We start from the raw sequence: 12,033 nt of genomic DNA, 5'->3' as shown, positions 1-12,033 counted from the left end.
TCTAATCTGACTGTATTTGTGATTGTTATTAACAATTAAAACAATCTCTGGATAGTTGTAAACATTTGACAGGCAACAAAATGGTACAGCAGTTTATCCTCTGAATTAATGATATAAGATGATAATGAGGGGCGGGGTGACTTATCCTGTGACTTCAGCAATTAAAAGTTGTTGTGACAGGTCTACTGCTAATAACCTTAAATAATTCAACATTTTCACAACCGTATGCAGAGACGGTGGTGCTGATGAAACAATGTGTGACGCCTTTTTAAACGGTTCAACAATGGTTTGACCAGTTTCCTCTGAACACGAGTCAGTGAATTTTAGGGCAGAGTCATAAGGAGAAATACTTTTATTTTTGCTCTTTTATTTCAAATAACAACACCTGCATTTGGCAACAACTTCTTCCATATCAAGTTTACAAAAGTGTCTGTAAACATTAAAGTGCAAAGAACTTGCTCACCATTTATGGCACAGATCTTTTAAAGGTTCATGCTACGAGCACTCCGCCCTACTTTGATGTGAAGACACCACTCAGTTAACTTTTTTTTTAAATTCATCTGCACAAATACACCCTTCCTGATATTTAGTGAAAACAAAACAAACAAAAAGAAAATGCTATTTATCAAGTTTATAAACATAGTTTGTAGTTTCAGAACAAATAAACACACAGCAGAATAGCAAAGGTAAAAAAATTGGCTGTTTAAATAGTTTGTCCTGTTTTTTTTTTGTACCCTGTGGCATTTTGAACAGCATGTTCAACATTTAAAGTACAAATAAAGATAAAGCATATGCAGAAAAGTTCAAAAAGAAAACACTTTTTTTAAACCGTTTGAAATTTCTTCAGCATTTGTGTTTTTGTTCAGTATAGGCTTAAACGGCCCTTTGCTGGTTTTAATTCTTGTGAAAATCAGTGCATGTCTGACCTCTTCTAAGGTAGAACTCCTGATGAAGATCAAGTCCAAAGACACGTCAAGCTTCCTGCAAACCGGGAGCTTCCAGTTTTTGTTTTGTGCTATATCTGGGTAGCTTTGATTTCAGACATCTATTTGGAGGAAAACAAGAGGTTTGAACTTTTTGGCAAAGGGCCCTGCCTACGAATTCCTTTTGTGATTTCTACTATAGACCTCTGAACAAGTCGTGGAACAACAGTGTTAGCTGGAAGCTGCAGCTCAAGCTTGTTCTGAACCAGCTAAGATTGGATTTACACAGCGACAGAAAAATCCCATTTTCAAACCTCATGTCTGCACCTCTCTTGAGGTTTGACCTGTCACTAGAGATCAGAAGTAAGCCAAACAGGATGGCTGTAAAAACGAGAATAAAAGCTTCTGTTTCTGTGTAAATGTAGCTTATGTGTCAGGCATGTGTCCCAGAGGCGAGTCGGCCGGGCCGAGCAGCCGGTACTTCTCCTCCAGAGTCGGCTCGGTGGAGCTGCCCTGCAGGTGGATCAGTGGCTTCGTCTGCAGCAGAACACAGCCTCTGCCTCGGCCCCGCCTCTCCTCCTGGTTCCTGCGATTAAAAATGTTGATTCGATTGTCCAGCTCGGGGCTGGCGTTCTCTGAGCCAGTAGGACTGGGAAGCTTGAGGTTGACAGGGTCCACCGCCAGGCCCTTTCGAGCCAGACACGAGTCCTCGGAGAGCGAGGAGAGCAGCTCCTGCACCACCACGCTGGGGTCCCTGCAGGGGTCCTGGCCTGAGAAGGAAGGGGGGCAGCAGTGGTGGGAGCTGTAGCTGAGACTCAGGTCCTGAGCTGCGCTGCTGCTGCAGTCTGTCATGGATGAACCCGGGGTGTGGCTGCTCAGGCTGTGGGGGCGGGGCGTCAGGCTGCCGCTGGACCGCGACATGCTAGTGGAGGCGTCGCTCACGGCACTGCCCACCCGCTCCATGGCGAGCAGTGGGTTCGACTGGATGGGGTTTGTGCTGCTGGGGAGGTGGACGTCGATGGCTGCCGTGGTGATGACCCGTGCGCCAAGGCCTGATGCTCCAGCATCTTAAAACATTCCCATTTAGGAAAAAAAAATGAAAACAAATTTCAGCACTTTATATTTTAACTGTAAACACTTTAAACACGGTTATTAGTGATGGTTTAAGGCAGGACTTTTCAATTAAACTGCTCCGGGGGCCACAGTTACTGCCGGTCAACAGCTGAGGGGCCGAACATCCAGCAATTAAAGTTATTATGTAAATAAACCAAGTATTATAAAGATCTGTTACCATTGAATTAGTTTATTTTGCTGCATTTAATCATGAAAACTACATACAGAACCCTCTAAAAGTAGTGATAATTAAACATTATCAAATACAAAAAGAACACATTCTGCCTCCCATTTGACACATATAATATTTTGGCATCTCTTGCCAAATTTTTAAACCAATTTTATTTTCACTTTCATCATTTTATCTTCATCTGCTTGTAGTTTTAACTGTCTTGAGTGTTTATAGAAATGTTTTTCACCAGCTTCTAGCCAAGATTTTAACGTTTCTGTAGATATCAAACATGTCTACGTTTAACTAAAAGAACTTAGAGTAACTAAAGTAGAAAACCGGGGGTTTGGGATTAAGAGATGAATGAACCAATTGGTGGGCCGAAGTTTGGTCACTCACGGGCCGGCTATGGCCTGCGGGCCGCCAGTTGAATAGCCCTGATTCAAGGCTTTTGCCCATTTTACTTTTAAATATGTAACCAGGTATTTTCCCCCCTCTGTAGTAGTGGTAAAACAAGAAGAAGTGTTTTGTGGGATTTATGTGTTTGACTCATGACCAGTAAACCACTAAAACTAAATCTGAACAGGAGTTTTTAATCCTTTGTTGGGTAGAATGGTGTAAATAGTGACTTACCACTGCTGACTTCACTGTAATACTGGCTGATGTAATTGTTCATGTCATCACGTACAACTGGATCTGAATAAAAAAAAATATAAAGAAATATATAATGAATATGAATGACATTAGTTGAAGTGTTTAAGTGTTAATTCAATGGCTCCCAAAGGGAATGCTTGGACAATGCTAGGCATAACGCACATGTTTTTAATGGCGTACCCACATAAACACAAAAAAGTGATAAAAGTGTCTTTTTTAATCGTCATGTTTTTATAAATCACTACTTTAAATATTTATGTTATAAAGGTGATTTGTTGCATAAAAAGGTTGTAGATTATTTTATTCCAAATTGCATGTTATTATAATTTACTTTTATTAGTTCAATTGCTCAAAAAAAGTTGGAGATGTGAAATAAACTGCAATAAACTTTAAAAACAAAATACCTTTGTGTTTGGTTGGAAATGTGGGAGCCCGGATTGGGGGGAGATTTTTTTCTTATAAACCAAACTGGGGTCCAATAGAAATAGTTTGGGAACCACTGTGGTTATTGCTTCGGATAAAAAGTGCATCATCTGTGAATGTACATATTTTACTATTATTTTCACAGAAACTAAGACATTATGAAAAAATATGGATTTCAAATGAATATGTACATAATCCAACTGTTGTAATAAACTACTAAAATGTAAAGAATATTTATTTATAAGTTTTCCTGAACACATTTTTATAGTTTCCTCTGTGTTGGAAAATAAAGCATAAATTGTTTGTGAACTATTCCAAACACAAACAAACACCCCCGACTTTATTGTGAATGTCACAGATGCCATCAGTACTGTGGGTCTATTTCAGTAATCACAGCACAAACTGGTTCCAGTGAAAAATATATCTTATGTTTACAACATAATATTGACTGGGAGGACTTGCGCCCCAGGCCACAGATGCTTTGGAGGCAAGCGGTCAGGATCATGCACATGCTGCTACGCTGCACATTATATAGCTAGGAATAAACTGGGACAGTGTGTGTGTGTGTGTGTGTGTGTGTGTGTGTGTGTGGTGGTGGTGGTGGTGGCAGGGATAAGAAAAACCAGGAGTTCTTTGTTCAAGCGCGGATCCCTCCGGTCGAGCCGGCCTCCGTGTGCATGGCAAATGTCTGCGATCTGCTGCGCTCTTCTGCTCGCTTGATTGGTCTCGAGCTCACTGTCCGTCGGCTGAGTGCGAACCCAGAAGTACCCTGAGTGCTAGCCCTCGTCCCGCGGGACACGCAGCAGACTCTGATGGATAGTTTCATTTATTTTTCTGTCTAAAATATTAATCCCAGAGCCACCCCTTGAGAGGAAGCATTGCACTCTCTGCAACAAGACTGAGACAATCCCTTCACAATTAATAACACATGAGTCTTTAAAAAAAAAGAAGAATAGGTTGTCCAGCACACATAAAAGGTTTTCCTTTTCTGTCTGTGACACTCGAGTTACCGTGCTGTCATCTGACTGTGAAAAAGAAGAGGTGACATGCAAAGGTCCTCTTAGTTCACGTCCAAAATGTAATTTCAATGTTTGAAGCGTTAGTGAAACACCACAGGTGAAAAGAAGGAGGAGAACCTGCAGCCAGAAAGAAAGATACCTTCAGTGATGAGTGTGTCGGTCTGCAGTCTGGTACCAGTAATGTTTCATGTGAAACTAGTGTTGCAGGACAGAAGATTTTAAGGATAACCACACAGAGCAATTAGAGGACCGTAGTGTAAAAATCCATTCGACAGTGCTCACTTGAACCACAGTTCTTCACCTATTTATATCTAATACGATCTATTCTGAAGCACGAGTTTCTTTTACTGTTACTGGTAGCAGTCAACACAATGTTTGCTATAATCACCCATCAGATGCAAAACTTCCAGCAGAGTACAGGATTATAGAACTGTTTGTATAAACTATTGTGTTTTCATGTGCTTTCTACTGCAAGTTAGATATTGACTATCAGTAACATCTCTGCAAACACCACTTTAGGAGCTACTCCTTTAAAGCCCTGTGTGCTCTTAACACACTGAAAGCAGTTTAGTTCGCTTGATTTACAGTAATGTTTTTTTCTGAATTGTCAGACTCAAGGCCCGCGGGCCAAATCTGGCCCTGATTATCATTTTATTCAGCCCAAACTATTTTACGTTAAATGTGAAATAGTTTTGTGGTTTCTCGTGTTATCGCTGTATTTAGTGCTTTCTTCTGATGACAGGTGGACAAATTTCTAGTCAAGAAAAGGAAGTTTGAAATTGTCATTAATTTTTGATTTTGGAGTGAAAAGAGCAACAGAGAATCGGCTATAATTCACTTTTGCTGTATTCTCTCCTTAATTTAATGTCAAATAATTTGATTTTTCGTGAAGTTTTTTTTAACTGATATGCTGAATTGTAATAAAATTGATCTCTAAGAAATGAAAAAGTTAATATATAATAAAGTAATGAATTCTAATGATGTCTTTCTAAAGTGAGTCTTTTTTCTTAATTTGTTGGTATGTTCTAAATCACATGTGTCAAACACAAGGCACGGGTGACTCCCGTGTGGGCCGCCGGGTGGGGGGTCCCCTCCCAAAAAAAAGATTTTTTTTTCTTTTTTACTTAACATAAAATTTGTTTCTTATATCAATGGTAAACTTTAAATTTATGGTTAAATGCAACAAACTTATTTAACAAAATTAATGAAATAAAAATTAATTAAAAATTCCTGTCCCTGAGCTGTTGGCTTGAAGTAACTGAGCARTTTAGTTGGATAGCACAGTACTAATGTCTGAAAATAAGCTGCTTTAAAGTCACCATCAAACATAAACTAAAGCTGCCATAATGCAGCTACTCACTAGTAACTCATCACTGAATAAAACTTTTTTGTTTTACTTTTAATAATATTTCTGTATTTATTACAGATTTAGTCAGTCATACATTTAGTTCTTATCAGTGTTTAAAAGAGGACGTGTTAAAACTCTGTTTAATCAAAGTTAAACATGAAACATCAAAGTTCATTACAAGTGGCCCTTCGAGGGCCACCATAACACTCATGTGGCCCTCGGTGAAAATGAGTTTGACACCCCTGTTCTAAATGCAACAATAAACAAAATTTAGAAATATTTCTATAAGAAAAATATGTTGTAAAACATGTTTTCAGTAAATATTGATGGAAACCGTCCCTTTGCTTGGTCCAAGTTTTGAATTCTGTCCCTTTTGTGTAACTGAGTTTGACCCCCCTGCTTTAAATCCATCATTTTACAACAATATTGTATCAATCGTTTTTCTAAAGGCCACTGCCCTTTTGAAGAGCTCCAGATAGCTTTAAGGCCCCCTTCAGGTCAAGAAGCAGAAACATTGAGGAGCAGAAATACATTTGACTACATTAGAGTTCATCTGACTTGACTTTAGCCCTGTGGCCTAAGTGCACGTCCCAATGACCATGTTTCTGTAAAAAGCCTCACTTGTTTCTGTGAGCCAGATTCCCCACTTTGCCCTGGGGGTAATTCTGTGGCCGCTGTGGATCCTCCTGATGCCCTGTTGTGGTTTCCAGGTAGGGAACAGATGTTGACAGGAGCCCACTTTCTCCAAACAAGGCCCAATGCACAGAGCACTCTGTAGCTCAAAGCGGTCCGGTTTGGCAGAACTGGGCTCGCCAGAAGGTGGTCAGCAAGACCGAGGAGCGTGTGTCAGAGAGCGGCCTTGTTTTCTCCAAGATTCCTCAGATCCTAAAAGCTTTTCTGTTCTCCCTGTTGATCCCAGAGCGCCTGCGGTCAGATGGGTGTTGTGTGTGAGCGTGGAGGGTCTAAGAGTTTGGCCTCAGAGATGCTCCGGGGCTTTCTGCTCCAGATTAGCTGTACACATCTGCAGCTCCCACTTCACCTGATGTCACCTCATTACCTATGTTTTGTTTCACATAAAGGCCTACGTATGCTTATGCTGTGGATTTCTACTGGTTTGCCAAGTTGGTTTTCTCACAAACTACAAATTGCACACAGTTTTCTTAATAAAACTAATTTTCCATTTTTGATTTCTATGTCTCATCACTCACTGTGACAGCTTCTAAAACCATACAAATACCTGCATTAGCGTGAGGCTCCCTGGGGTTTCGCTGACCGCCCTCGTCATCCGACTCCCCGGGCGTCAAACCTTCGACCACCTGAAAGCTCTTGCTCTGGTTCCCCCAGGCGTGGTGGATCTGCATGGCTGCTTCTCGCTCTGCTGCCAGGTCCAGGTCCTGCTGGGCCAGATGTGCCCTCAGCTGCCTGATCTCAAACTGGAGGTGGTGAGTACAGAGGAACGATGAAAAACAGTGACTCATCAGGTCAAATATGGTCCCACGGAACAAGATGCTACCTAAACTGAGAACATGAACGGCAGCTTGAAATTTCTGTGAATAAAAAATAAATAAATAAATAAATAATGTATGATTATTTTACTTAATGTGTCAGGTTGGTAAAAAACGTAAATTTCTGAAAATGAAGTCTCTGTTCAGACCTGCTTTAGTAAACATTTATATATCCTTTTATTCAGTGTTGTGTCTGTGTGGATCTGAGGCATGACGATGCTTGTTTTTGAGGTCTTGCTGCCCTCTTCTGGTGGAAAAATAGCTTCACATTTGCTGTTCAGACAACTTCAGGCCCCAGTCAGAGCATTACCTTTATAAAACACACACCTGTCAAACCCGAGGCCTGCAGGACCCTCGTTATGATTTTATCTGCCCAGGATAAGTTAGATAGGATAACTTTGGCTGCTAATCTATGACAAACCAACCCTATCATTTTCTCATTTTGCTTAAAACAGTTAGCACAGCACAATTCTCATGGTAGTTAGACAAATTTTCAAAGTAATAAAAGTATCAATTTTTAATTAGTTTTTACATTTTCATACAAAATAAGCAATAAAATGGGACCGATCGTACGCTAACTGATGACTGCAGCCATGAAAGGACGGCGGGTCTGCAGACAGTCTGATGAAATGTTGAGGGTTACATTTCCTGCATTGTCTTTTTATTTAAAGTAAAATGCAAACGTCATGTTTGGTAAGCGCAGATATATTTTTAGCTGATTCAATAGGTTGTGATAAATAACTAAATGAAACTTTGCTGATAGAGCAAAGGCACAAGAAAATAATATTCTGTATCATAACATTTCATATTTTGTCTTTAATCCATGAATTTGGTTTGTTCAAAATGTCTTAAAGGTAATTCGTATTTATATGTGATCAATTAACTTAAAAATCAAGGCCAATTTATTTTTGTTTTTCAGTAAATATTGATTTAGACTGGCTCTCTGTTAGGACAATTTAAATTTTCCCCCTTGAGAAACTGAATCTGTCTTCCCTGTTTTAAAGACTCTCCTGCTGTGACACTTTCTGTGAACAGGGACTTTCATACAAGTCAGCTTTGATGAGTCCATTTCAGATCTCTTCTAAGTCACTGTTAAGCTTTAGTCTTACAGATGCATAATAATAAAAATATTTTAACGATCATGCAGAACTGATGTAACAGCCAGTTTATGAATAAACACAAATAAGTTAGAATTTATTCTCTTTCTTCGTGGAACTTTATTATTGGAAGTGTTTCTGAAAGCTGTCTCTGATGTTAAATGTTGATGTGTTGGGACTCACAGCCTGCTCCTGACAGATCTGAGTGAGACGCTCCAGCTGCTCCTCTCGAACAGCCTTGGTCTTCTCACACTGCTGGATCTCCAGTTCCATCTCAACTTTGACCTGGAGCACATAAGCTGGAATAAAAGAGGCAGAGACGCAAATCAATAAGGACAGCACTAAAGTGAACAGTGTGAATGGGATTGTAAAACAAAAGGCATCGAGATTAGCACCTAAAACTGATGTACTGCAGATAAAAACAACCAGAGAGGTGATAAACTTTAAATGTGATAGGATCAAAGATCAGCACAGACAGACAGAATAAATCTGTCAACATGTACACAATCTAAGTTTGGTTAGGTCAATTCCACACTTCATTTTTTAGAGTGCACAAACAACTCCTTTCGTGATGAGTTCTGGTCATATTTAAATTTGTAATATGTAATTAGGTGTTAAATTTGTAAGTAAAAAAATATTCATTTTTATGTTTTGAATGTAACAAAATAAAAGTAAAACAAATGATTAAAAAATACTTGGTAAAATTACAAATTCTCACAAAATTACTTAAGTACTGTAACGCAGTAAATGTCCATAATTCCTATACACCTCTGCTAATCACTTTAATGTGATATGTTTGGTGAAAGAATTATGCAAAAAAGTGATTTGTTCACTTCAGTCCTCACCAGTTTTCACTGCTAAAACAGAAGAAATGATTGTTATGTGTACAAAAGGTTTATTTTGTGACTTGGACTCAAGATAGTAGATTATTTATCCCATTATTTTTAAATACTGAAGCTTATTTTGTCAAGATAAGTTGTTGATATTTTTAATTTTTGACTTAGAACACAAAACTTTCTTGTAAAAGCCAGAAATTATTTCAAAATCTTAATTAAAAAAACCGAGACACTTCATCAAAAATTAGGACAATCTGAACATGTTGCTGATCAGCTCAATACTGTTACATAGTGTTGTGACAGTGGTACTCAAGGAGTGAGCTTAGTGAAACACAAAAACCATATATTTGTACACAATAATCATTATCTGAGAACAAAAAAAAAACTACTGTAAGTTTAACAAGCTTGGGTATCTTGAGATAATTTTATACATGTGACAATAAAGCATGTCCTGTTTGTTTAAGAGTTTTTAAATATCTTGTTCAGCCCATTAAAATCAGTGTTGTAAAAAGTACCACAAAGTGATACTTGAGTAAAAGTACAAGTATCTTACCAAAAAATTACTTTGGTAAAAGTTAAAGTCTTCTTTAGGAATATTACTTGAGTAAAAGTCTTAAAATATCTGATATTTCTTGTACTTAAGTATTAAAAGTCAAAGTATTGATTTAAAATGAGCAGTTAGATTTAATGACATTTAATTAGGAGGTGACCTCCCCCAAAAAATGCAGAAATGACTATATTGTTTTAAAATAATTAATTTACATTAAATTTAGGATGCACTAGTCCAGCTGTTTCAGTTTTTATCATGGCTGCACAAACCTTTTCCCCAAAATTAAAATCTATCTGAGGGCTGCGGCCAAATGCAATAATATAATTCATGAAATACAAATACTTCTTAAGTACAGGCCTTTTATTTTAATGATTTTGTCCTGCTGGAGTGTGACATGATTTGTTTGTGTACAAACTAATACAGTATCAGAGTTTTATATATTTATACTTCTCATTCAACCACAATTAAATTCACTCTGTCTAGGAGGCACAGTTTATATGGATAGTATTTATTTTTTACAATAACAAGCTGGAATTAAAACAAGCAAAAGTGAAATAAAAGAAACAACTTTTTACTTATTGATATTTTTAAAAAAAATGTAAGGAATAGAAGTAAAAAGCAGGATGAAAAATTATTACTCAAATAAAGTACAGATACCCAAAAATTCTATTTAAGTACAGTAACAAAGTATTTATACCTAGTTACTTTACAACTCTGATTAAAATGAAGAGCATCAGGAAATAATTCCACCAAACTGTTGTCTTGTTCTCCTTAAATTTGTTCATCCTCCAAAAAAATGAAAACATGGAGTACAAAATGTGAACAACATCAAGAAGAGCAGCTTCACAAGTCTTTAGTTGCCTGTGTCATGGTTTGTAACTTTACATCATGTGGTAATATTTGATGAGCAGGATGGGAAGACACGCCTATAAAACGTCCCTCTGTCTCCTGATTGACGTATAACTAACAACATAAATGAACTCAGGCTTCAGTCCGTGCTGTAACCGGACTGTTTTCCGAGCCCACTGATATTGAGAACAAAACAATGTTTTCTGGTGCAGAGGGAGGCAGAGCAAAGCTCACAGCCATCACCACATGCACTTTGTGTCTATTTATAGTCCTGCTGGCACCTTCACAAGACAAAAGGAGGAGACGTCATTCGGGGGCAGGCCAGTCAGACTTCAAACAAGCATCGAAAACTCACTTCATAAGTCTGCCTACTACTCCTGGCATGTGTGTTCAGCTGAGGTAAAGGCATGTGTAAGTGTAAAATATGATCAATCCTAATAATGCCTGCGAGGCTAACACTTCTGAAAGAAATGTAATTACATTTACTTATAGTTTACATTTCGTTTGAGGATAGTTTGTGATTTTTACATACTAATCATAGCATAAATTCAATATATAGTCTTCTAAGGACACTTTGTTACAGTATAAGTCAAAGTAGGCTTATTGCATAGATGTGGGTAATTAAAGAAAAATAATATCATTGTAGTTTTGTGTAGAAAATATTTTTAACTTGCAAATGTTCAAGATTTAGTTTTTTTTATTTTAATAAAGCAACATTAGGTGATAACTCTTATTTTAGAGCAACGCTTGTGCACCTAATGCCATAATGGAGCATTGCGCTCATAAAAAAAAACACTATAACCCTTTACTTCTAAGTACTTTGCGGAAATTTCCGACACTGCAAATGATTTCCATCTTTCCAAGTCCTCACAAACCAGGCAACATCTCAATCTTCCCACATCCCCATCAGACCGACACAAATGTTGCCACTTAATATGTCACAATACTCTCCAAATGACTCAATCCCTCTCTCACAACGAGCGAGACAGCCCATCAGTGGTGCATTTATTGATTTGAGTGGGTTTCTACCTCTGATGTGTGCCACTGCCTACCTAACAAGGAAGCTCAATCACTCACAAATATCAAACTGAACAGCTCAAAGCGAGCAGCAGAAAAATCAGCTCCACGCTCCCTGAAAACCTGTGCAGCAGTTGAATGTTTAAAAAAAATCCCAAGAAGCAGAAGTGGAGAGCGTGTCACAGGAGTGAAACTTGCTGATGTATCAGTTTTCACATGAATGCATTTGTTACAGTTTAATTAAATGGTACTTTGTCTACATGTTCGTTAAAACTGTTTAAAATTAAAGATCTTGTGTTCCTTGAAGAAATGCACATTACCTGCTGCAAAAAGATGGAGGTGGAGCTCTTTTGGTCAAACCTCAAACGTTAAGTTATGTCCAGTATGATGGACTGTGTGAAGGACTCTCAACTACAACTTCATCAAGATTTAGTTTAATATTCAGAGATTTAATTTGATTTGATTCAGTTAGATTAGTTGTGTGTGTGTGTGTGTGTGTGTGTGTGTGTGTGTGTGTGTGTGTGTGTGTG

The 12,033-nt window shown here is 38.1% G+C and overlaps 1 protein-coding gene across 1 annotated transcript in view; it reads right to left on the bottom strand.

The window, feature by feature from the left end:
• Positions 1-334: 334 nt before the first annotated feature.
• LOC106534601 (transmembrane protein C15orf27) overlaps positions 335-12,033 on the bottom strand; it is a 51,257-nt gene continuing 39,558 nt past the window's right edge. Inside the window, exons 8-11 of the mRNA XM_014031292.1 lie at positions 8,435-8,550; positions 6,887-7,082; positions 2,839-2,901; positions 335-1,990 (exon numbers count right to left, since the gene is read on the bottom strand). Of these exons, the coding sequence (XP_013886746.1) occupies positions 1,350-1,990; positions 2,839-2,901; positions 6,887-7,082; positions 8,435-8,550 (1,016 nt within the window). The 3' untranslated portion in view covers positions 335-1,349. The remainder of the gene's footprint in view (positions 1,991-2,838; positions 2,902-6,886; positions 7,083-8,434; positions 8,551-12,033) is intronic.

Source organism: Austrofundulus limnaeus, unplaced genomic scaffold, assembly GCF_001266775.1.
Source record: "Austrofundulus limnaeus strain Quisiro unplaced genomic scaffold, Austrofundulus_limnaeus-1.0 Scaffold1218, whole genome shotgun sequence".
In the NCBI taxonomy this organism is placed as follows: Eukaryota; Metazoa; Chordata; class Actinopteri; order Cyprinodontiformes; family Rivulidae; genus Austrofundulus; species Austrofundulus limnaeus.
Note: the sequence above shows the minus strand (reverse complement) of the source record. Positions and strands in the feature narration are given on the sequence as shown.